The 24,913-nt window shown below is 40.4% G+C and overlaps 3 protein-coding genes across 8 annotated transcripts in view; 2 read left to right on the top strand and 1 right to left on the bottom strand.

The window, feature by feature from the left end:
* The window catches only part of KRAS (KRAS proto-oncogene, GTPase), a 24,436-nt gene extending 19,842 nt beyond the window's left edge, over positions 1-4,594 (top strand). Inside the window, exon 5 of the mRNA XM_015627947.3 lies at positions 1,184-4,594. Coding sequence (XP_015483433.1) covers positions 1,184-1,300 — 117 coding nt within the window. The 3' untranslated portion in view covers positions 1,301-4,594. The remainder of the gene's footprint in view (positions 1-1,183) is intronic.
* On the bottom strand, positions 1,288-9,212 carry ETFRF1 (electron transfer flavoprotein regulatory factor 1). Of its 3 annotated transcripts, none has more exons than XM_015627950.3 (4): positions 9,126-9,212; positions 7,833-7,934; positions 7,492-7,734; positions 1,288-1,504 (listed from the first exon to the last, which is right to left on the bottom strand). In XM_015627950.3, the coding sequence occupies exons 2-3, from the start codon at positions 7,875-7,877 to the stop codon at positions 7,519-7,521; spliced, it is 261 nt and encodes an 86-aa protein (XP_015483436.1). In that variant the 5' UTR covers positions 7,878-7,934; positions 9,126-9,212; the 3' UTR covers positions 1,288-1,504; positions 7,492-7,518. The 3 variants fall into 3 exon arrangements, with proteins under 3 accessions (XP_015483436.1, XP_015483438.1, XP_015483437.1); XM_015627952.1 differs by lacking the exon at positions 9,126-9,212 and adding an exon at positions 8,860-8,928; XM_015627951.3 differs by lacking the exon at positions 9,126-9,212 and adding an exon at positions 8,604-8,712.
* CASC1 (cancer susceptibility 1) lies at positions 8,913-24,904 on the top strand. 4 transcript variants are annotated; one of them, XM_033514182.1, is made up of 13 exons: positions 8,913-8,989; positions 9,450-9,464; positions 11,405-11,450; positions 12,433-12,524; positions 13,391-13,492; positions 15,726-15,863; positions 16,616-16,762; positions 17,741-17,844; positions 18,917-19,196; positions 20,927-21,032; positions 23,382-23,539; positions 24,211-24,355; positions 24,616-24,904. In XM_033514182.1, exons 1-13 carry the CDS (start codon positions 8,987-8,989, stop codon positions 24,900-24,902), a joined length of 1,623 nt encoding a protein of 540 aa, XP_033370073.1. In that variant the 5' UTR covers positions 8,913-8,986; the 3' UTR covers positions 24,903-24,904. The 4 variants fall into 4 exon arrangements, with proteins under 4 accessions (XP_033370073.1, XP_033370076.1, XP_033370074.1 ...); XM_033514185.1 differs by lacking the exon at positions 24,211-24,355 and having other exon boundaries at positions 24,616-24,774; XM_033514183.1 differs by lacking the exons at positions 8,913-8,989; positions 9,450-9,464 and having other exon boundaries at positions 9,678-11,450; positions 12,381-12,524.
* The last annotated feature ends 9 nt before the right edge of the window (positions 24,905-24,913 follow it).

Here is a 24,913-nt window from a genome sequence, read left to right on the forward strand (position 1 = left end):
CTGACAACATGAGTATTTTAGTGGGATTTGAAGCAACATGATAGCAAGGCCATAAATTGTTTCCCATAAGTAAGTTGTAACAAAGTACATTGTACAACGTTGTACTTGATAGTGGTTCATATCGGGCTTTTGGATATGCTGGTCTCTTTAGATCAGAGTTAATTTTGGTCAGCTGCAATTACCTCTGAAAATAATGAGAAGCTACTCAATGTGAACAAACATCAGCTTTTGTGACTGTAGCTTAAGTCTTGGAGCCATGGAGATTTTAAGTGACTGTCAATCACCACAGAAAATGTGTTTCAAGTGTCCTTAACTTTTGAAGTTGAATAGAATGACGTATCAAATAACTTGCCACTGGGACATGGGATTGATTTGATTGATTTGCATGTGTAAAGATTTATAAAACTGTGGTGTGATTATTGTATCAATGTGCCTCTGATAAATCATCAGAATATGTGGATAAAGCATATCTGTGTCTTTGGTATTGAATTATTGGTACAAATATTAGAATTCATATTCCAAAGCTGTATATAGATTATTAAATCATAAATAAAGATACTTAATGCCTCACAACTTCCCAGTGAGGGTGCTGAGGCCATGGCACACATTGCCCAGAGAAGCTGTGGCTGGTCCCTATCCCTGGAAATGTCCTAGGCTCTATGGGGCTTGGAGCAAGCTGGGGTAGTGAAAGGTGTTTGGGTTGGAATGGAAGATCTTTAAGGTCCCTTCCAATCCAGGCCATTCTATGATTCTGTGATAACATATACTGATAACCCAATTGTGAGGTGCTATTATATAAATACACACTCTGTATGATACTTTTCTAGCTTGAGGTGGAGCAAGGTGTGCTCTTGGAGACGGAAGTGAGGGCAGGACACATTTCATTACCTTCCCTCCCACATCAACAATGGAATTTCACCTGTGGAGCACCTGTGAGTAACCTGCAGGCTGCCCTAAGCCTGGTTTAGGAGCAGCTGAGGAACAGGGCAGCAGGTGTCAGCTCCTGCTGGTACCAAAGCAGCTCCCTCAGGTGATTGTGTCAGTGCTGCTCAGAATTCCAGAGAGGAACAGAATTAGTCCTGCAGCCAGGATTCATTGTTCAAAGGATGCCAGGCAGGAAAATGTGTGGATGGAATCCCTGTCTGAACCTGATCTTAATTTGTGTCTTTCTATATCTTTTCAGGGTGTTGATGATGCCTTCTACACATTAGTTCGAGAAATCAGAAAACACAAAGAGAAGATGAGCAAAGATGGTAAAAAGAAGAAAAAGAAGACAAAGACAAAGTGTATAATTATGTAAATACAATTTATCCTTATTCTTAAGAAGTACTGAAGTAATTTTGTACATTACACTAAATTATTAGCATTTGTTTTAGCATTACTTTACTTTCTGCTTCATGATCCTGTTAGCTTTACCTGAATGCTTGTTTTAAATGACAGTGGAAACTTCATTCCTCTTAAAGTGCCAGTATTCTTTGACTGTTGGTTCTTGAACTAGCAATGCCTGTGAAAATAAAAAAAAAAAACAACAACAAAAAAACAACAAAAACCCAAAACAAACAAAAAAAAATATCCACAGAAAGCCCGAGAACTGTCTTAGGACTCTTTGGTGCATGCACAGTTGCTAACTTCCTATTTTTCTTACTGATTGTGAACTTCTGTTCTGTGTGCAAAGCAAACAAATGATGCTCTACACATTTTAACATCCCCTCAAAATTTTTGGGTTTATAAATTTGGTTGGGAAAAAGGACTAGTTAGCAAAAGAAGCTTTCATTTCAGCCTTTCCTTTATTTTAGACTGATTGCAATAGAGAGAGACCAGAAGCCTTTATAGTCTTCCTGTAGATTTTGCTTCTAGGCATCTAGTCTTGTAGCATTTCAGATCAACTTTAATGAATGTAAAAAGAAAACTTTCAAAAAAAAAATTTCACTGCAATTTGTCACGGTCACTCCTTAAATACTCTATTTTTTCTATAAAAAATTAAAAAAAAAAAAAATTTTTAGAAAGACAACAATGCACACCTGGCAATGGAAAAAGTAAAAGTTCTAATTAGGTTGATTTGCTATTGTTAATGCATTGCTTTAAGAGCTTCACTGAGTTTTTGTGTCTGAAGAGCAAGGTGAAATCCCCCTGTGTCAAAGCTTTTGAGTAGCTTTGTTCGGTAGAGTCAAGATTTCACCCTGAGTGTCCCTAGGAAATACTAGAATGCCTTAACAGAGAAATTGATTCAAATTCTTAGGTTAATTCATACATGGACCCAGAATTTACCATAAGAATTAAATCAGAATCAATCCTAAATTACACAGTGGAGTAAAACCATTCTTTTTTTCCCCCCCCCAAGAGTGGCATTAAATACTTCCAGATGCCCATTTTGTGAAAAATAGGGGAGAAATTCTAAATTCTAGTAACATCAAATGAGTGAATGAAAGAGTTGAATTTAGCTGCTTCATGCAAATAATTTTGAAATCCACTATGCCATGGAAATGGTGTGGAATTTGCACAATCTGTCAGCATAGAACATGATTTCCAGAGTCAGTGTTGTTTGTGTGATGTCTGTGAAGTATAGATTCAGTGGTTGGTGAGTGGCATTCCAGTGTCTAGGCTGTCATGAAGCTGCACCAAGAGTTTAATGTTGTCTTTCTCTGTGATTGTCTTGTGATTTTTGTTCTTTTCTCCCACCACTTTTTTTTTTTTTTTTTTTTTTTTTTTTTTTTTTTTTTCTGATTGGAATTAATGCAGGATTTTTGCAGGAGCTTTCACTTTTTGGTACTGCAGTAGACCTAGTTATTCACTGAAGTATGAGCCAGTAGTTCCAGTGTTTCCAGTTCCTAGTGTCTCCCTGTAAATGTGGAGTTGTTTGTTTCAGGAGAGCTTTGGTTCCTGAAGGTGCACTTCTTCACAGGAGCTAACTCAGCTGCAGAGTGACACTGGAAGGTGTGACTGGTGTACCCAAAAAATAGATCACAAGACATTGAAGTAGGACAGTTCAGGACACTGGAAAACTTGGAACAGGGTATAGTAGCATTGCCCTAACCTAAGGTATTCCATGGAAATTTTACACAGGTATGTAAAAATTGCACTGTGTAACTGGGACCGTTTCTGTGAGAAGTATTATTTTGCTTCCACAAAAAAAAAAATCCCAGAGTGACTGTTGTAGGTGGGGACCTACAAAGCTGTCAGGGAACACAGAGTATCTGGATTGCTCCATATTCTTTAATTTCATTGTGTCTGGGAGAAATCAGGCCTTTTCCTGCCTGTGCCCACTATTCCCACCCTTCACCACAATCCAGACCCTTCCACTCCTCTCAGCTTCAGTGTGAAATGTAGGTTATGAAATATTCTGAAAAACATTAGCAGGAGAACCTAACCTTATACTGTAAGGACCAGTAAGGAGTAAGAACAGATTCTTAATGTCACAAAGTATTTCAGAGCTTCCAAGGTTAAAATGTGTCAGAGACAGTTATTTGCACATTTTATACACTCTTGATAATACATGAAGAACATAGCAAAAGTGGGTTTTAAGTGTTGAGCAAATGAAAGTAATCTTAAGGTTACTTTAATTTTGGTAACTGAGTCACACTGCATGTGAAATTAGGGCTGGTCTAAAATTCTGATATTAATTTAACAAAGAGCTGTTAGGAGAATTTGTAGCTGAAATGTCTTCATCAAAAGTGGATTTCGGTAGCTCTACTATAAAGCTATATATGAACCAATGTTGGAGTTTTTCAGCAAAAGTGAGCTGTGGCTGCCAGTCTAATTAAACTAGTACAAAATCCATTTAGACTAGCCCTTATTTACTTGAAAAAAAACCCAACCCAACCCCATCCTTGCCACTGTCATGCAGTTTTGTCTTCCTGTTAAGATTTGGTGAAGCAGGTTGGATTGTAGCTTGCACAAGTTGCTCCATCATCACTGCCCTGTTTGAGATGCTTCCACAGAACATCCTTGGGTGCTGTGTGTCCTGAGAGCAGCTCCTGAGCCTGGGAGTCACTGCCCACGTCACCATGTCAAACTGCCATGTGTCAGGGAGTAACACCTTCTTACAGTAGCTTTATGTAACTCTGCCAAATACCTGAATCCTTGGTTTGCTCCAAAAGGAATTATTCTGACCAGTTTCTGTGCCCTGAAAGTTTTTGCTACTTTTTTGCTGTGTGAGCCTTGTTACAGTAACAGGATAATGGGTAAATACTGACACACACAATCTTCTGCTCTTGTCTAGACTATGAAGCAATACAATTATTACCTTCAAAGACCATCAAACTGTAAAACAAATCATTGTGTCTCAAGTTTACATAAAGCTACATAGATGGTAAATCTTTCCTAACATTTCTTTATTCCACTGTCTTGTGTTTTCATGTTGAAAATACTTCTGCTTTTTCCTCTTGAGTGCCAACTTCTTACTAGAATGACTTCTTAATGTAATATGTTTACCTGGAATGTATTTTAACTATTTTTGTATAGTGTAAACTGAAACATGCACATTTTGTACATTGTGCTTTATTTGATGTGGAACATATGCAGTGTGATCCAGTTTTTCCATAATTTGGTTGTGTGACCTAGGAATGTTGGTCATGCCAGACATTAAGTTAAAAAAGGAAAAAAAAAAAAAAGACCACTGTTTGTTTTAAAATTTTTAATGTTTTTAGGAGTATGTGCTGTGAGGTGATCTGGAATTTGTCATTTTTTTGTCAAACTGTACTGCTCCTATTTATTGTAATGTAATAAAAAATAGTTATTGTGAATGTCTGTCCCAGCTTCCTTTTCTTGTGCAAGAATTTCAGGTAACAGGGCATCCCACAAATTCCATGTGCTTGGCAGTTGTTCTCCATTCTGTCTTGTACTTCTGCTGGTGCTGCCTGTCCCAGAGCTGCTGTCCTTGCCCCCCTTGGTGTCCCTGTCTCTGAGAGAGGTGGCTGCTCAGAGCAGGTGGAAGTGCAGAGAAGCTCAGTTGATCTTGAAGGAGTTTTTCACATCAGTGTGGTGACAGAAACTGGAGCATGTGCGTTTCATGGCAAGGTACTGTAATCTGCCATCACTTCTTAAATTCTGTCCTAGAATTCTGTGAGGATGCTGCTGCATCCCCTGCTCCCTCCTCAGGCAGCTGTAATCTCAGAAATGCTCATTCAGCACCTGGGCTAAGGTTGTCTGGAGCTCTTCAGGAACAGTTTCCAGGAATTGGTGCTGTCTGAAGAGCTCCTGCTTTGTAACCAACAGCTTTGGAAACTTACTTTGCCTGCCTGAACACCCTCAGTGGAACAGCATTTTTGCTTTTGAAATTCCAAAGGGCATTACTGACTTGGATTGTGGTCAGGATAGAAAATTGCTGTGGTTTTACATAAACACACATACATACATAATAGTATGTATACATACATACATAAACCCACCTCTCTTGTGACCCTATAAAGAGTGGGCCTGAGTGAGGCCCTCAGAGCTCTCCTGGACAGCAGTGACCAGAAATCTCCCTCTGTGTGGCACCTCAGAGCCATTGAACTCCTGTTTGCTGTATTTGGAGGACCAGCAGTGACAACAGAGCATGGAATGATGATGCTGCCTTTCCTTGAGGCTCAACCCTTCAGCCACTGACAAGATGCAAAGGTATCCAACCTAAGTGCTTCAGTGAATTCCAGGGGAATTGTATACCTTGTACATACTCCTTCAGGACTGTTTCTGTGGATATGCTATAGAAAATGTACAGTGGATAGTTCTCTCAGAGATTCTAAGTACTGTAGGTCTGCAAGTAACTCAGGCCTACAAGTGAGTTGCTATTGTGCAGATGAGAAATTCTGTATGTTTTAAATTAAACTATGGACTAAGTGCTGTTAAAGCTTCAGACATAAACCACTGGTCAGATCTGGGGTTCAGTTTTGCATGGGGGTCCACTTTGAACTTTGTGATTCAACAGGAGCATCTCCCTTATTCCTTTATTCTTTGATCCATACTCTTTTCCATCCTTACCCTTTTTGTATCCTCAGCATCCTCAGAGATACATTTTGGTTGATTTTGGTTTTAGATCAATAGATTGTAGATTTTAGTTTGCTTTTATTTTGTGCTTTAACTATCTAGTAAATAGTGGAGTGAACCTTGTTGAATGGACTTTGTCACACTTTCGCTTTTATATTAAATCTGGTTTTGCTGATGCCTTTGCTGGCAATTCTTTGAGTGATCTTAAAACACTCCTTATTGCCAGTGTGAAGACTTGCTGCTGCCAACAGCTCTACTGCAGTGATTCCTTACCTATATTTCAAAGACTATTTCTCTCTCCAATGTCATTTAGTTGGTGGAAACACCAACCAACCCAACAGTATCAGCTCTGACACAAGTGTGAGTCAAGCCAAGGCCAACGGAGACAGCCTGGAGCAAACAGCTATGACCAAACTTCTCTTCCAGGGTCAAAGATCAAGTTTTCTATTCCTGCTGCAGCAATTACACAACAGCAGAAATCAGCAGTAGCAGGAATTGTCTTCAAGGCCCAAGTGCTTAAAGCACTATTGTTCAAATGCTCCCTTTCCTGACCCCGCAGTTGTCTCCCTGACACAGCAAGGTGTGCAAGTTCAGCAGATGAGGCTAAAAGCTTCAAGAATTTACTTTCACAGAATAGTCAGGGTTGGAAGGGACCTCGAGAGCATTTAATCCAACCCCTCTACCCAGGCAGGGTCACCTGGAGCAGGTGACACAGGAGCATGTCCAGGTGGGTTTGGAATGTCTCCAGAGACGGAGGCTCCAGGCCCTCCCTGGGCAGCTGTTCTGGGGCTCTGCCAACCTCAGTGTACAGAAATTCTTCCTCATGCTGCTGAGGTGGAACTTCTTGCATTATGTTTACTGCCAATGCTCCTTGTCCTGTTGCTGGGCACCACTGAAAAGAGGCTGGCACTGTCCTCTTGGCACCCACCCTTGAGATATTTATATGCATTGATGATCCCTTCTCAGTCTTCTCTTCTCTGGACTAAACAAGCCCAGTTCCTGCAGTCCCTCATAAGAGATGCTCAAGACCCCTCATGTTTATGGCCTCTGCTTGATCCTCTCCAGTAGCTCCTTGTCTTTCCTTGAACTGAGGAGACAAGAACTGAGCACAGCACTCACTCTCCAGGGCTGGGAACTTCACTTTTGAGAGGGTGCTCATTTCCAGGGGAAATGGATCATTCAATGTGGAGGACTTTTCAAATCAGGTTCATCTTTTAGGTAACAAAGCACAGCATCTTGAACTGACACCGAAACACACAGGTATGGGATAAGAAGAGTTTCTGTTCAACACATACATTGCAGTGAAACAGAACAGGGCTGACCTTCCTTCCTGCAAAATCGTTTCATACCTGAAGTTTTGGTTGAGGAGGTCAAAAGCAGCAGAGGAAAACCTATTACTCATAACCTGCACACCCCAAACCCTCCAAGTGACTCCTGGCAGGGAAGCAGCTCCCTGATTTGGGTTCTAGAAGACCAGGAAGGATTTACATTTCACTTCTTTTGCAGTTAGAGCTCTTTTATTGTTACCTTTCCTGGGTGTGTGATTAAGGCAGATCAGGGCTTGTCATCACTGTAGTAGCGCTGCTTCATGGCTCGGTATTTCCTCAGGAAGTACAAAGCCTCCAGCTCCTTTATAACAAATTCTCCCCGGGCAATCAGTTGCTTAATTTTTTCAGGGTCTGTCTCATCTTTGTTTTTTAGAAAAGCTGCTTTCAAACGGCTTCTGAAGTAGTCTGCTCCTTTGGGATACTCTCTTCCAAGGTACAGCAGCTTAGAGAGAAAAGAATAATGTGTTTTTAATTAACTGAGTGCACGCTGAGAGGGGGTTCATTTTCTGGTTAAGTGCTGGTGGCATTTAAGACACTTACATTTTTGTACAGTTTTATCACTTCACTTCTTAAGGAATTGGCCATTCTCACATTTCAATGAACTCTCCTTGTGTGACTTTTTGTTTGTTTGGGCTTTGTTACCTGAAGGATAATCAATTTGAAATTAGCCTTCTCTGGAAGTCAGTAAACCACCTCAGCCTTCCTAAAACCTCTGTATCCTACTGAGCCCCATTCACTCTAATTCTGGTTCTATTCTGTCTCTTCTTTTTTTTTTCTTACTTTTTATTATATTTAGCTTTTCATTGTCTTTTCCCTTCCACCCTCAAACAGAAAACAAGCAACTTCTAAATAACTTTCAACAGCTGCAACACTCTCTGCTGTTCATTGGCTGCTTTCTCACACCCTTAAAATTCTGTACCAGCTGGCCTAGCTGCTTCTGTTGTCTGCTAAAAAACTGTATCTTCATATATATAAAGTGGTAAAGATATATAAACAGAATACATTGTTATGTGTTTTATATGTTCATACAGCAACGTTTATAATAACATATTTTCATGCATTTTTTATCTCCATATATATTTATGTATTAAAAATTGCTGTATTTTATATATATATATATAAAAATTTAATACATATACATGTATATTCCTGCAACTGTCGCATTCATAAATTTTACTTTTTGAAGGACTCTTTAAGTGCATTACAACTTGAGTCCAGCGTGCACCGGCAAAACGTAAGGAAAAGTGACAAAGTAACCGATTTTTACTTCTGTAAGCACAAAATTACAGAATAGCCTGGCTTGAAAAGGACCTTAAAGATGATCTCGTCCCAAACCCTGCCGTGGGCAGGGACACCTTCCACTATCCCAGCTTGCCCAGAGCCCTGTCCAGCCTGGCCTTGGACGCTGCGCAGCCAAAATCAAATCACAAGCGACCGGAATCCAATCCAGCTCCCGCTGCGGGGCTCCTCGGGCCGCCACCTCGCCCTGGCTCTGCCTGCCGCCCCGCTCCCCCGGAGCCATCCCCGCTTCCCCGCCGGTCCCGGCAAGGCCGCACCGGGCCCTCACCCGCTGCTCCCGGGGCCGCCGCGGCGCCGCTTTCCGGCAGCGCCGGGAGCGCGTCCGGCCCGAGCCGCGCCTGCGCCGGGGCCTGCCGGGCTCGGCGGCCTGAGGGGCAGCGCCGCCGCTGCGGGACATGGTGCGGCGGGAGGGGGCTGCGGGCGGGATACATGCCGGACAGGGGAAGGGTGAGGGGGTGGAGGAAAGCGGGGTGTTCCTCGTTAGCTACCGGAGTCCCGGGAGGTGGAATAAAGGCTTTAATCTCAATGTAGCACCTGAAGGACGCGTTATCTTTAGTGAGCCCCGGCGTTAGGTCCTTGTGCGGTGGTTTCGCTGCTGTGGTTGCTCCGTGTGGAAGCAGCCGGGAGGTGGCTCTGACTTCGTTGTCAGAATGGGTCTGTGGAAACAAAGTTCATTCCGAGAGTCGTGTGTGAGTGGCTAATTTTCTGCAGTATTGAAATTAATGTCATTAGAGTTTTTCAATAGCTGATCGCGTCCAATTTTAACAGAATAATTGTGTATTTCTAATTGTTCCTTTCAGGCTGATATGTTGTTGACTGATGTTCCCTTTACTTTTTTTTCCTCTTCTAATCTTTTAGGGTCCAAAAAAAAAGGTAGGTAGACAGAAACACACTGTTCACTGTTGTGTTTATTTTTTTAATCTGGTTTTTTTTTTATTTTTCCTGAGGCAACTGGCCAGGGTTAATTGAATCTGAAGGAGGAAGAGGCGTCTCCAGGACACCGAGCTTTTGTGCTCTTTGCAAGGAGGCCACATGTTCCTGTAGCGCTGCTGGAGAGAGCGTGGCCAGTGCAGCTTGTTTGGCTTGGCAACAGGTGTCCAGGCAAAGAGGCCGTGTTCTGGCTCTGTCCCAGCCATGGGGTGGCCAGCAGGACCAGGGCACTCACTGTGCCCCTGTCGTGGGCACTGGTGAGGCCTCACCTCCAGTGCTGTGTCCAGTTGTGGGCCTGTCACTGCAAGATGGACATTGAGGGGCTGGAGCGTGTCCAGAGAAGGGAGCAGAGGTGGACAAGGGGCTGGAGCATCAGTAGCAGCTGAGAGGTCTCAGCCTGGAGAAAACGAGGCTCAGGGGAGACTTTCTGGCTCTCCCTGACAGGAGAGGGCAGCTGGGGTGGGTTGGGCTCTGCTCCCAGGGAGCAAGGGGCAGGACAAGAGTGAGTGGTCTCAAACTGTGCCAGGTGAAGCGTAGGTTGGACATCATCAGGAATTTCATCATTAAAGGTTTGTCAAGTATTGGAAGGGGCTGCCCAGGGAGGTTTGGAGTCCCCATCCCTGGAGGTGCCCAGGGAATGACTGGACCTGGCACTCAGTGCTCTGGGCTGGGTGACAAGACAGGGATTGGGCCCAGCTTGGACTCGATGATCTTGGAGGTCTTTTCCAACCTGAGTGATTCTGGGACTCTGTTATCTGAGCCATAGGCTGAACACAGAATTGGGAGGGGTGAAGGGACAACAGGCAGAAGTCTGTGGGAAACTGGGTTGCATATATTTATCTTTTGGGTTATTCTTAATTCTGTGATAATTAATTTATCTACCCCTCCCTAGCTGTGCATCACTCTTCTCAGTGCTCTGTTAAGTCATTGGAATGTGAAAATAAGTTGACTAAAACGTGATTGCAAGTAATTGAAACAAGCAGATTTTCCATTTTCAGTTTAATTATTTATTTATCAAAGTGAAAAGAACAAATTCTTTCCTGAAATCCTAATGGGTAGAAGTGTGAATTTTACTGACTGTATTTTGGAATAATTTTGCAAATGAATGCTTTGGTAACAAATGCAAGAAGATGCACTCAGACTCTGGAGACACGTAATTGTCACCATTGTATTTGTCCCAGCTTCATGGCAATCTCTGTACTCAGAGTTGCATTCATATATATATATATATATATATATGCCAATAGATTTATTGCCATGCCAAGTAGTGTGACCAAGTAGTTATTTATATCTGAATGTGTGATAGTTGGAATCAAAGTGTGAAATAAGTGTGTGTGAAGAAGGACCAGTAGTCAGATAATTCCTGAGAACCTCAAATTTAAAATATAGTTATTCTAGAATTATGCTGGAGGTGAACAATAAACTGTCGGGAGTTGCAGTGAGATTTTATAACAGAAAAGAGAACTCTTTGCTATTTTGTCTTGTGAATTAGATGCTTCTAAATGCCAGGCTTGTCCCAAAAATACATTTTCAAGTATTTCCTAAAATATTTAAAATTGTAGCATCTACTTTCTTAGCAGATTTGCCTGTTATTCAGTTTCTACATTAAACCAAAAGATTTTAATAGTCTTGTGTTGTGGCTGTGCTTGGGAATGTCTAGCATAGAAAAATACATTAATTGTAAGATCTTGTCATAAAAAAGAGAAGAAAATTGAGTCCAGAATGTGCATTACTGTTCTGGGAGCTTCTTTGGCTGTCTAGGGAGTCTAAAATCTTAACTGAGGGATCACATTGAAGGGCAAAGTTACAGAGTTTTGGAACTGCCAAATTGTATTAAAATAACACTGACATTTGTTTTCTTCTCCCTTACTACAAACATGAAGTCCAATGGCAAAAGTAAAAAATCGAAGAAAGAAGCGAAGCTGAGAGGTACTGTGCACTTCATTTAGAGGGGATATGATGGACAAATCCTTTATTTTAAATGAACAGGCAGAAAGTAACGTCGTGAAATAGATGTGAATTGCTGTCTCTTTCACAAATACAAATGATTCCTTCCTCTTCTCTTGTGTGGGCCAAATTCCCTGTTCCTTGGTGCTGCATCTCATTTCCCTGTCAGAGCAATACTCTCTTCTCTAGTTGTTCCTACTGCAATTAGGAAGTTGGGAAGAATTAATTTACTGTTAATCCATCCCAGTGGGAGTTTGGGCATGCTGTGACTGCCAGTGACTGCTAATCACTGGTAAGCTTTTGTGGTGGGAGTGGCAGCTCAGGTGGGCACAGGCCTATTTGGGAGCTGCTGCTACTCTTGCCTCAGTGCAGCACACAGCCTTGGTATGATTTACTTGGAAGTGATGACATCAAGTCACTGTTTGGGAACATCTGGATTGAGGCACAGGCTGTGCCATCTTAGACTGAAGGTGTAGAGGTTGAATCAGTTCTAGTTTTCACTTCCTCTCTAATTTTCTAGACCCTATGGCAGCAAAGAGAAGCCAGAACTGTGGAGTAGCAGATCCTAAAGAGGATTTCAGTGAACAAATAGATGTAAAATTTAAATTGTAGGAAACCAGCGGTTGTAGTAAAGAAGAAGAGGAGTTTGGGATTCAAGCACTGAATTTCACTTAAGCCTTTGGATTGAGAACCTGTGTCCATTGAAGCTGCAGATGGAGAGAGCTGTCCTGTTTTCACTTTTATCCTCACAGACTGAGGGGGCAGTACCAGAAACAGTGTGTTTTAGAAGTATTCAAATTAATTTGGATCAATCTTCATATGGGAGATTTCTGTGCAGTGAAAGATAAACATTTATGTTGCTCATTTTATAGTGGTTTTATCATTACAGCTGGTAACCAAATAATTTTTTAGATTTCATTTAGGAAAGCATAGTTATGCCCTTCATCTCTTTCCCAATCCTCAGCTGAAGCCCAATTAAGAGCTGAACAAGAAGAAGCAGAAAGACTTGAAAGGGAGAGACTATATCAAGAGCACTTAGAAAAGCTTGAAGCAAAGGTTAGTTTTTTACTCAATGAAAAAATCTAATCCTATTTCTAAACTTGAGACAAGGACTGTAAAACACCAGTAATTTATAGGAATTAATTTCCTTTTGTACTTATTTTTGGGAACAATATTGAGGAAATTTTCCAGTTTTTATAAATTTAAATACATTACCTCTTGTGATATGTGTTTCTTCATTGATGAAATGCATTTTTTTTCCCCATTTCCACTGTGCTTTGAACTGAATGTATTTCTCATGTTCCCCATGAGGATATTTGGTACAAATTCCTTAATTAGTTCCCTGCTCAGGCAGATACAGTGATTTGTATTTGAGATTATGTATATTTATTTTTCTCAACAATCTGGCATTCAGAACAAAAACTGATTGGTAATAGATAAATATTTTTGTGTTTAAAAAGAAAAAATAAAAAGAGATTTACAATAAACTAATTTTTTTTGAAAGAGTCACTCTTGTCTACTCCTCTTGTACTTCACAGAATATTTTTTTCCTCCTAGGGAAAAGATGACTTTAAAATAATGGAAATGAAAAGGGAACAAATAAAACAATCTTGCACCCTTTTTTCCAAATTATGCTTACATTTTTTAGCAGCTCCCTTTAGAGCTGTCTTCAGGATGCTGATATGGAAACTGTTCAAATGAGAGGTTACAATCATGTCACATTATGTTTATCATATGGCTCAGTAGCTACTGAGATGACAGTAACATATTGGAAACTACTGCAGACGTCTCAATTGGATGTTTCATAAAGAAAAAATAATAACTCATTCAAATATCCCAAGTTTGTTTCTTCTGTGTAAAATAATTGTAAGAAATAAGCCAAATATTTAACTGTCCTGTTTGATATATATATTTTTTAACAGTATCAAGGAGAGAAGGAGTCTGAACTAGCAGAACTTAATTCACTGGAACAGAAGTTTCTTTCTGCACAGCAGTGGAAAATGGATTACAGAGAACAAGCCAAGGTAAGCTTTCTTGCCAAAATCTGCCCATAGGTTTGGCAAGGAAGAGAGTTCAGGAGCTTCCAATTCTTGAATTGTAGGAGTGTGCTATGACAGCATTTTGAGCTCCATCTCAAAGCAGTGACAGGCCATGCTCACCCTCTTCTTTACTGTGGAGCACACAGAAAAGAAATGTGGGCAAAGAGGAGCCTGTTTGGTGATCAAAGTATCAGTGCCCCACACCTTACCCCAACAGTCACAAGGAATTGTAATTTCAGATGTTCTGGTATCTGTTCTTCCTCTTTGTTTCTTTAAATCATTCTGCTTTTAACCTTTTCACCAAGAAAGTTCTGCCAGGGCTTAAAAAGAAATTCTGTAGAACATTTGTTTCATTGGTTCCTGGGTATCATTCAGAGAGAGAGATGTGCCCGATTTTTGAAGGATGTGGTGCAAACCCAGGTCGGGGCTGAAAATGTATGAAAATGCAGCTAAAAGTTGGTGTCTACAGTTTAGGATGACATCCAAGGTGGTTGTATTATCACCCAATGGTATTATGTACCTGTCAAGTTCAATTTTAAGTGATAAGGTGTGGAGAAACAGTAGATTTCACTCTTGTGAATCTTGCAGACACATCAGTCAGTAACAGTCTGATAATGAGATTTGGTCAGGTAAGGAACCTAAGGTTTAATACCCTACAGTCTTGAGGACACAAGGATTTTCTCTTTGTCTTGTGTATTGCTTACTCCTTTTAAAGTCTCTGCAGAACAACTTCACAGTCGTAGGATAAATCATGTTAGAGAGGACTTGTGAAATTCCTGTAGTTCAACCTCCTGCACCAAGCAGGGCAAAGTCTGAAGTTAAATCAAGGTTTTCAGTTGGGTTTTGAAATGTTTAAAAGCTGGAGGTACCACAGCATCTTTGACAGCTTTACCACTCTCTCACTATAACAATTTTTCTCTGAATGCAATTGGCATTTCCCTGTTACAGTTTGTGATCATTGCCAGCTGTTGTATATGGATGTTTTTGGCAAACTAGAACTAGTGATTTTAAAGTAAATCTGATAAAACACTGGTAGATGGTGGGAAATACCAGAGTTTCTGTTAGTCTGTTGTTAAGATTATTTAGGGCAAAATAAATATATAATACCAAATACTGAGTTTCCACATCTATTTCTGAACAATTTCAGTTTAGATGAAGACATGTGTTTACAACTTAACATGAAATTTATCCTTTTTCTCAAAAAAAGTGCTGTTACTTCCAAGAATGTGGTTATAAAAGTGAAGCTCTCTTTTAAGTGCAAAGATGTAAAAAAAAAAAGAAATCAGATGTCTTATTACTGAAAATTGATCAGTCTTTTATTCAGGAATTTCCAGTGCACTCAGCACTCCCCTATTGTTGCTTTGTTTGAAGTTAGTGGGAATGCTGATCGAAGTGGTTGGGAATGCAATCCTGTAAGTGCTTTTGCTTTGAAAGATACATTTTCCTTTGTAATGCAACTTTCAGTAACATGGGTTATTAATCTTCACAGCAAACAGGAGGGTAGTGTTTCCTTGATACTCTTATTTTATGGATGAAAAAAATTCCATTATGGGTGATAAATTGATTCCAGGAGCCAATGTTAGGCTTACTTTTGGCATTAAGTGGCATTAGTCTGCCACAGATTTTTTCTTTACACCACTTGTAGGAATGGCCAAGTGTTGATTTGAAAATAAAATTATTTTAAAAAACCCACTAATCTAGGATTTCACATTCCTACCAGGGGTTTCTGCAGCAGGAGAATTGATGCTAGTAAGGGAGAGGAAATCCTCAGAGGCAGAGAAAGGAGGAGTAAATATGTTGCAGTAGAGGCTCTTAATCAGCTTTATTGCCAGTGTAGGAGTTTTCAGTTTTCTTGGCAGAATCTGATCTGAGACCCACCTGCCTCTTCCCACCTGCACCTTCCTCGTTTCTGTTCGCAGTCATTTCATTCTTCCACCCCTCTCTTGTTGCAGGTAATGAATTCATTGCTTTTGTGGAGCACCCACTGATAAATGGGTATAAACAGCAAGTGTGAGGTGGGCAGAAGCATCTTAACACATGAATATCAAAGTAAACATTTTTTTCCTGGCATAAGGATAATAAACCAGGTGGTGTTAGAATCCTGTTTAGATGAAGGTGTGAATTTGTCACTATAATATATTTGTCTTTCAGAATCCTTTTTCTTGTAATAGCACTGTGCAGTATACCTGTATCCACTTTTCTTTGAACTCTTCTTTAGTGGGAGCATTACCTCAAATGTGATGGGACTCCTGACCCCACTGTGCCTCAGGAGATCAACACTTTCATGAGCTTGTGGCGTGACGACCAAGATGTGGACGTTCAGCTTGTGATGGAGAAGGAGGAAGTGGTCCTAAATGTAAATGTTAAAATTATGTATTTCAGTTTAAGCTTAACATATCCTTAACAGCCTCCTCTATTTTCCCTTTTTTTGTGGCCAAATGACTGAAAGACCTTCAACACCTAAAAGTTTTTCTTCAATTTTTCCATTTTTCTTTAATTACAGGTTTATTGTTAACCCTGTAGAAGATGTGTATTGACTTTCAATATGCATTTAAGGGATTTGTGTGCTGTGTTTCTACACTGAGGACTAGCATTCCAACACCCATATTCCTTTCCATTTTAAACCACAGCATACAAGCTCCTGTCAGATATAAATGCTTTGGTGGACAACAGCCTCATTTTGTAACACTTGAGCCAGTAAAATGCCATGTAAGAGCAAAAGTTCCCAGAACTGATTTTTACCAACAAAAGTCACCAGCCATTCATAGCTTGTGAAGCGATTCTAAGCAATCTTTGTCTGCTCTGTAAATTTGGGATTTTATTTTCAATTATGCTGACTTTCTGTGGCTTTTCAGAAAGGTAAATGGGGTCTTCTAGAAAGTGGTGGGGTGGGGGAAGTTTAATGTGCAATACAAGTTTTACTGGGCTGGTTAGGTTGTAAGTTAGATTTCCTAACTGTCTCTAAAAAAATAAAAAAGGTTATTTTTGTGACCAGAATCTGTTTAGGTACAAGGGAAGTAGGTTTGCCTCATTTTTTTGTGACAGAACACACAGTATATTAAGGATGGTGTCAAAACAGATACTTTTTCCCATGTAAATGTCTTCCAGTTGATTGAGAAGTTGGAGTTTCTTCTATTGGAAGCATCACCAGATGAGATCACAGAAAAACAACGAGACCAGTACCAGGAATTTATTTTGCAATTGCAGGATCTGCTTCATCAGAAGTACAATGAGGCTACTCAGAACCTGCTCAAAGTGAGTGAGATTTACTGCTTCAAAATTGTGATATGTGCACATAAGTTTAACTCCAAGTGTTCTTTAATAATAGTTTGCTTTGTTTGATCCTAAACTGTCACAGAGATGAGTCTATGAGTTTTCAAACCATGCTTATAGCACTCGACAGACTTTGTAATTATTCAAAACTCCTGAAAATCTGAACTTTACAGTGGAAAATCTGATCATTAAATCAGACAAGAATAAACTACTGGGAAATTTTGTGAGATTTGGAGATAATGGAAACAAGAGGTGCTGTATGAAATTTGTTGACCAAAAAATGTAGATATGAAAAGCAGCTCATAAGGTTGCCTTGTACACATTTTTTTAATGCAAGTTCATGTGATTGAAGTATTTTTTTAAACTGAGATCCAGGGAAATGTGAAGAGTACTCAAACAAGGAAATGAAATTGTGCTGGGGAGTCATTTTTTGAGCTGCATGTGTAGGTGGGGACCTTGCTGTTTCAAGGATATTAATCATATATGTAAAATATGTTTAGCAAGGGAATATTAGTGAAATAGTGAACTAGTTGTGTGTGCACAGTCAGAACCCCCTGCAAATTAAGAAATGTTGAATTCTTATTTAGTGAATTTAGGATTAAGCTCCCAATGTAATTATTATTTCACAAGTTTGATGTTGCCTAAATGATAAAATAATCTGTACAGTGATTCTGGGGTAAGAGTCCATTATTGCTCAGTAAATCCTTTGTTTGTTGTTTTTTTATAATTTATCCTGAGAATTTGGGAAATAATGGAAGAATTCCTGTTTGGCAGTACATGGCTCAGAATTTATGAAGTCAGAGGGAAAAAAGGGAATGTAGTTCAAATTTTAAGAAACAGATTTGAGTTGGACTTGGTCTGGTGTATTTTCATTCTTACATGTATTTATTTATTTATTTATTCAAGGTAAATCAAAGTGAAATAAATAGAACATTGTTTAATTGGCTTTTTTCTTTGTAGGCAGCTAGTATGTATGAAGATTTTGAAACTGGGAATATGCACACAGTCATAAAGGATAAAAATACTACTTTCTGTATTTGGGCCAATCTGAAGAAGAAAGCAAGGTACAGCACACTGAAATTATTACTTTGAAATGAGGCCTGGCTTTGTTGAATAAACACCAAGAATCAATTTCTCACCATATTTTTTTTTGTTGAATAGCATTCATTCTGCAGACTCTCAGTGCTGGCTGTTGCTAAGGAGTGGTTTAGAGATATATAAGTTTTCTTAAAATGCAACAGCAGAACCCTGTCACTGCCAGAAGAAATTTGGAAGAAAAACAACGCTCATGCAGAGATTTGAAATTCCTCTGGAAGCAGTGTTTCTTGCTGATGCATTTCATATTTTCTAAGTTGTTGCAGTTGCTTGCAAAGCAGTGAGTGATACTTTGTGCTCAGTTAAGAGAAAATATTTTAGAGCTTGGGATGCACTTTCATTCCTGAATCTAAGTTTTGTGTTTTTATTGGATTACCATTTAAATGGTACATTTTCAAAATGAGATTTTTGAGCAGACTTCCTACTCCATAAATATAAGAAATAAGTTATTAAAAGGACTTTAGCTTGACTAAGGACCTGTTGCGGCGAGTTTTGTTAAGTAAAAGAGTGGGTGCTGAGCAATGTCAGACTGACCTGCAGGAAGAGCCATGTGCATTAAGTATTAAAGCCTTTTGGCCAGTAGAGAGATGCACTTAAAATACTCAACTAACAATTAAAAGCTAAGTGTTGCTTTACTAGAAGATTTTTAGAACTTGTGACCAGCCTATCTTATCCAAAAATAAGTATTAATTGAATTCTTTTGAAAGGCACTGAGAGTGATGTAACACAGACAGCTGTGCAGGGATTTTCCCAATAAATTAGTCCATTTTACCAGGAATGTGATTCCTAGAAGAGCTGCCATTTGATTCTGCCTCATTGTCATCCTGCCAAGGCTTATTTTTGAAACTTCTGATCCCCTTGATGCAATTGCTGGAGGCTCTTACAGAGACCTGCCAGCACAAGCACGGTGACATCCCACATTTCTCAGGAGGTGCAACAAATCCCAAAAGAGACTTGAACCTTTTGTGAGGAAACACCAAATGAAGTGCTGCCAATCTTACCAGCGCCTGTTGTTGCTGTTGTTGTCACTGCCCTTCCCAGGTTCAAGAACCACATGTTCCAGGAGGTGGGGCATGGCTTTGACCTGCCCAAATCCCTGGCTCTGAGCAGTGTGGCCGTTCGCGTGTTGCACACCTGCTACGACCACGTGTCTCCCCTGTGGGTGCACTGCCAAGGGCTGCCGAGGCCAGAGGCCTCAGACAGCGAGGAGTTAGCTGAGCATCCAGAAGACACTGGGCAAGAACCAGGAGAAGAGGAGGAGAAAGGCATTACAGAGCCCAGTGTGCCTGCTGCAGAAGAAACATGTTCTACAGGGAGGAAGGTGGGTAAGAATCCTCAAAGGATAGCCCACACTGCTCTTGTTAACTTGAAGCTCAGTCACAGTGTCCTGTGCAGGACAGCCAAATCCTTAAATGTTTCTTTGGAAAAGATAACTTCTGTCAACAGTGTAATAGATCTTCTCAAGGGAATGGAAAAATGGAAAGTAGAAAGGGAAGTTTGGACAGGGTGTGCAATTGGCATTTGGTTGGTGGTTTAAAGTAGGATCAAGCATGAAGTGCCATTGCAAAATATTTCTATAAATTTCTGGCATATGTACAGATGAATGGATTCTGCTTCTTCAAAGCAGACATCCCCACAAAATTCCTTGCAGGAATCCAATTTTAGGAAAATTTGCATTGTGCAGAGTAGGATTCAGAGTTCAGCAGGTGTTGGCTGTGCAGGTGCGTGGCTGCTCCATGTCTGTATGCTGACCCTTTGCTTTTCAAAGGGCTTTTCCAATGCTATTTCTGGCTGCCTGTGCTCTTCCTCAGCTCTCTCCCATGGAATATGTTTGCTTTAGGTGTGATGGAGGTTGCTTGGTTTTGTGTTGTCCATACTGCATTTGGGGTTTTCACTTTGTGTATCATGTGTGACTTTCAAGTAAATGCCCTGTGTTCTCTACCTAAAATTTCTGCAGAAATAAACATCAAGTTTCTTCTTAGTATGTTTGGAGCAATTTCGTAGGATGTTCTGAGTGAAAAGGGGCCCACAAGCATCCTCGAGTCCAACTCAGGTGAAGAAATTCTGGAATCCATATAGAGAACAAATGGGGATCAAACCTCTGTTCATGATCATGGTTTTTCTCCTTTTCAGTCCCCAGCACCTTTGTAATGAATCAGTGCTTGAAATCCTACTTCTCTTGGTTCCTTTTTTTCTTTTTTTTTTATGACAAATCTTATCTTGTGGCACTTTTCACCTATATTTTTCAGACTTCCTTTAGGCTCCTTCATTTTATTCCTTCTCTTCTTCTTTCCCAGGTCTTGCACTCTTTCTCTCAATCCATTCTGTGACGTCTTTTCTAAAGGCTCCACTTGTCTCAGCTTCTGTCCTCTTACCTCCTGTCCTGTTTGAGGAGATGTGTGTTCTTCCCACGTGCTGGCCTGCAGAGCCAGGGCACAGAAGGTGGTGTGCCTCCAGAGGAGTCTGCTGTGGCATGGATGAATCCCTGTCTGGGTTGGATATTTGTCTGGAAATACAAGGGAATGTGTTTCTCGGCATCCTCCTGTCTGGCTGTGCCTTGAGCTCCCCCACATTTATGTGTGGAAATACAGTGAAATACAGTGTGAAAGAGAATAAATATTACGGGCCAGGCATGGGCAAAAGCTACTGGTGTATTCTGGCACAGTTTCAGTTTTGGCTTGCATTCAGCCTCAACTTGCATTTTACTTTGTGCCACTCTGCTGCCTGTAAAATGAGCAAAACCACAACTTTTGAGCGCACACTCTGCTGATAAAGTATTGGATGCTTGTTTGGTACTCAGGGACATCAAGATGGAATTTGCTGTGGAAATTAAGTAATTATTTTGTCACTATTTATAAATCTAGTTTCAAATTAGAGAGTACCCTTAATCAAAATATTTTTGCTAGCTAGGTAGAAATTATTTCTTTTAAAACCTTGACCCTGTAGCAAGATTGGTACAACTGTTTCTGTATCCCTTCTCCTTGGGCGTCCTTGAAGGAGGTAATATCTTCTCTCTGACAAATGGAAAAATGTTTCTTGCTTTTTGTCTAGGAGAGTGCTGCCTCACTGAAAGAAAATAGCAATAACACAGATGATATAAAAGAGACAGAGGATGAAACTGAGATGAATGCAGATGTCTTGGATGTACCATCACAAGGTATTTGGTTATTTTTTACACGCAGCACTACAAAAGTACTTATTAGTATTTTATGTATTAAAAATTGTTCCCTGTGAGGGTGGGGAGGCCCTGGCACAGGCTGCCCAGAGAAGCTGTGGCTGCCCAATCCCTGGAAGTGTCCAAGGTCAGGATGGATGGGGCTCTGGAGCAACCAGGGATAGTGGAAAGTGTTCAGAGGGCTGGAACTGGACTTTAAGGTCCCTTCCAACCCAGGCCATTCCTTGATCTGTGGAAACACTGCAATATCTCCATGTGAATGTACTGAAGTTTATAAATATAGGAATGTTTTGATAACATTTGAGTTTTGTTGACATTTCTATTAATGATTGGGGGTTTTTTCTGATCATTTCTATACATTTTTATTTTTTCAATAATTTCTATACATGTATCATGTGGGCGATAACAGGACAGGAAAATGGAGTTCATCCCCACACTTATTTTATTTATTGTTTATGCTTATGTACATGTTTATCATGTTTATATAGATATGTGTATTATTATACATATGTTTATGGGTGGGACACACAATCTTTATGAATCTGCCAGGCTCTGGGGAGATTTACTGCCTCAGAAAATGATGATTCAAATGCATATTATGGTATGCATTGGTGTAGTGTGGGGTGTTACTGAGCATTACCTAAATGGGTGCTTAAAGTGAGAGGGCCTAATTCTAGGAAATAAAACTGTTTGTCTGTCCACATAAATTACAAATTTCTCCAGTGTTTTGGTGTGGTGCTTTGGTTTAATAAGAGTGAATTTTCTTGTGGCACTGACCTAAATAAAACAACTGCAAACAACTATTAGCATAATTTAGCTCTACTTTAGAGCCTTTTTCTTCTGGTAAAAATACCAAAGCCCAGCCCACAACACTTTGGACTGAGCATGCAGTCCAGAGAACCAGTTGTCAGATTAGACCCTAAAAGCAAGGTTTTCAAGAGAATATAAAGGACTTGGGCCTCATGTGGAGGAATTTGTATTTTATTTCTGCCACAGTATTAGCTGAAGTGGGTGTGCACAGATAGCAATTATACCTGAGTATTTTCCAGCTTGTTCATCTGTTTTAATAGGGAAAAAAACTGTTTTTTCTGGCATGCTCATGATTTGCAAATCCTTTCAATCACTTTTGAGAATAGCAGTGAAAGATTGCTCAGTTACCTTAAGTTCAAAACAAGGAGCCAGGTAAATGAGGGTTAAAAAACAGAAATGCAACAACAGACAAGAGTGACAGTTTCTTTGGATTTACCCTTATTGTACCATTGTTAAAGAGATAAATTACCTTGGGACAATAAATAGTTTCTTTAGAGGATACTTACATATTTTTGTATCATTATTTTAAAAAACAAGTTAAAGTGTAAGCTACCACTGTAAAATGCAGTAAAATGTTTTTTACTTCTGGTAAGTTTGTTGTTCAGAATAACTGCAAAAGGACACTATGATGGTGTGTGATACAGTAGAGTCAAACCTCTGCAGAATGGAACTAAATCTGACATAAAATTAAGACTAAAATACAAAATTTTCACTTTTTTTTTAAAGTTTGAAGACAATTTATAAAGAGACTTGTCATTTTTCTATATGGTCTAATTCTCTCAGAGCAAATTTTGTAACAATTTCAGTAGCTGTTTTTACAGTACTGAATGCTTTATCTTGATTCCTGTTGACAGTAACTTCTCTCCTCCTGTACCATCTCATGTGATGATTGATGTGGGCTGGTTTGTTTTTTTCTTAAAGAAAATATTTGTGGTCATTTTTGTCCACACTATCTCTGCCTTTTACTAACATTTTCCAATTAATCAAATCTTAAGTTCATACATTTGTGAAATATACACAGTTATGCACAGAAAAAAAAATGAATTATCTTTGTAACCTGAAAATTGTTTAATGTTAAATCCCTCTTGCTCTTCATAATTACCACGTCTTTCACCTTCAGCACGTGACCTTTTAGCACCTTATTTTTAGATACCTTTTTATCTGCTTCGTTTCTTTTAATATCAATATAATCTTACAAAACTTGCTCAGAATCTACTGTATTACTGTGCTTGTGAAACTCTTGTGCATGTAACAATGGACTCATTTTGTCAGTAAAACCTTGTTCCTATAGAAAACATTTGGCACTGGCCACAAATCCAAAAGCCCCAAATCAAGAAGCGCTTTTCATTGCCCAGCTCTCTGCCTTTCCCCACATTTCAGTGATTATTGAAGAGCACCAGCAGATGGGGCTGAAATGCTGCCTCCTGGAGCACTTCCAGCACACAGAGCGAAGATGAAGAGAGGTGGGAAATGCTGAGTTTGAGCACCAGGTTAACTCCTGCTGTCCGGTGAATTTTTCAGAAGCGGATGCGCTGCTGCAGGAGGAGGCAGGAGGCAGAGAAGAGGCACCCAGAGCTGTTGATCTGCAGCAGCTGGTGCCCCTGGGGGGTGTGTACCACATCCATGCCCTGCAGCTGCCGCCCCAGGCCCAGGACGTCGGGGACTGGAGCATGGTGGAGGTGAGGGAGGAAAGGGATCGGCCCCTGGTGCCCTGGCACCCCTGAGGAGCCGCTCCTGAGGTTTGTCACTGCTGGCACACGCACTGGACACGACTTCTGGGCGGCAAACCAACGAGACGAGGTTTGCAAAGCATCAGATTTTCACGTGTGAAAGGTAGAAGCACGCTGGTACCAAAAGCACTGCTGGTTCAGCTGCAGGCTCTTCAGGCTGGCTGAGGGCTGCAATCACTGTGTTCTGGTTTCCTCTAGTGCTGAGCTACCCCACAGGTTGCACTGTGACGCTGGAAACTTTCAATAATCGCAATTCCCAATAAGCCAAACTCAGAGAGCAGCACTGTGGGCAGGGGAGCAGCCCAGGATGTTCATTCCCAGCCCCCTGGGCCCTTCCCTCTGACACTGGGAGTGGAATTACACCTGCTTTTGCCTCCCAGCTGCTCCTGGTTTCTGAGGCTGTGCTCTGTTAGAAAGGGCTGTGCCCACACTGGGGCACAGGAAGGGTTCCAAGGCCTCGTGGTAGCTACTCTTGTACTGCCTTCAAAATTGTACTTGGAAATGTGCAATATTAGTAAACCCTTTGAATGGTGCATTAAAAAACTCTGCAGTAGTTAGATGAACTCATATAAAAAAATCCTGCATTTTCCCTTCTCTATCCTTTTCCTGTCTTGCCAAAGCTGCTGGATGTTGGATTGGAGGTGTATCCATATTCCCCAGGAGAGGCTGAAGATGGCACACAGTTTGCAGTACAGATAACCCTGAAGCTCCCTGATAATGTGATTTATTTTAAAGTGCCTGTGGTAGCCCGATGGGATGCTGCAGGTATGAACTTAGGACATAAATTTATTTTAAATTTGAAGAGTGGAATTTATACCCAAGTTGGACTATTGTCACAATCCAGCTGTAAAGATAAGGCTCCAGTTTGGAGCCCAGAAATAGTTGGGGGACTTAAATGTTAATTGATTTGGGGATTTTACTTTTTTTTTTTTTTTTGTTATTAGTTTTTTGGTTTGTTTTACTTCAGCATTGCTGCCAGAAGCCTTCCACGTACATCAGTGTATCATTGCTTCCTTTTTGTCCAGGCCAGCAGTGGAGAACTGATGGTATCAGTGAGATAACGTATGAAGCAGAAGAAAAGAGCATCACCTTTGGGATGGGTGCCTTTTATACAGTAGCCCTTTTCCAGGATGCTCACCTGAACCTGCCCTATCAGGCCTGGGAATTGCACCCCACTGGGGTGGATGAAGGATTCTTCATAGTTACTGCAGCCTTTGCAACCATTCAGATACAAATTAAGGTACTGTCAATATTTTTTAAAATCAAACATTTGCAGTTCAAAAATCCCATAATTATTAGTGTCCCTGAGTAAGAATTAGGGAT

The sequence above is a fragment of the Parus major genome, chromosome 1A (assembly GCF_001522545.3).
Source record: "Parus major isolate Abel chromosome 1A, Parus_major1.1, whole genome shotgun sequence".
NCBI lineage: Eukaryota > Metazoa > Chordata > Aves > Passeriformes > Paridae > Parus > Parus major.

Excerpts from the sequence above, each read along its gene's own strand:
- ETFRF1 (XM_015627950.3), bottom strand. The coding sequence starts at position 7,877 with ATGGCCAATTCCTTAAGAAGTGAAGTGATAAAACTGTACAAAAAT. Across the intron at positions 7,735-7,832 it reads TGATAAAACTGTACAAAAAT|CTGCTGTACCTTGGAAGAGA; the intron begins GTAAGTGTCTTA and ends TTTCTCTCTAAG.
- CASC1 (XM_033514182.1), top strand. Across the intron at positions 19,197-20,926 it reads CATGTTCTACAGGGAGGAAG|GAGAGTGCTGCCTCACTGAA; the intron begins GTGGGTAAGAAT and ends CTTTTTGTCTAG. Across the intron at positions 21,033-23,381 it reads CTTGGATGTACCATCACAAG|AAGCGGATGCGCTGCTGCAG; the intron begins GTATTTGGTTAT and ends TGAATTTTTCAG.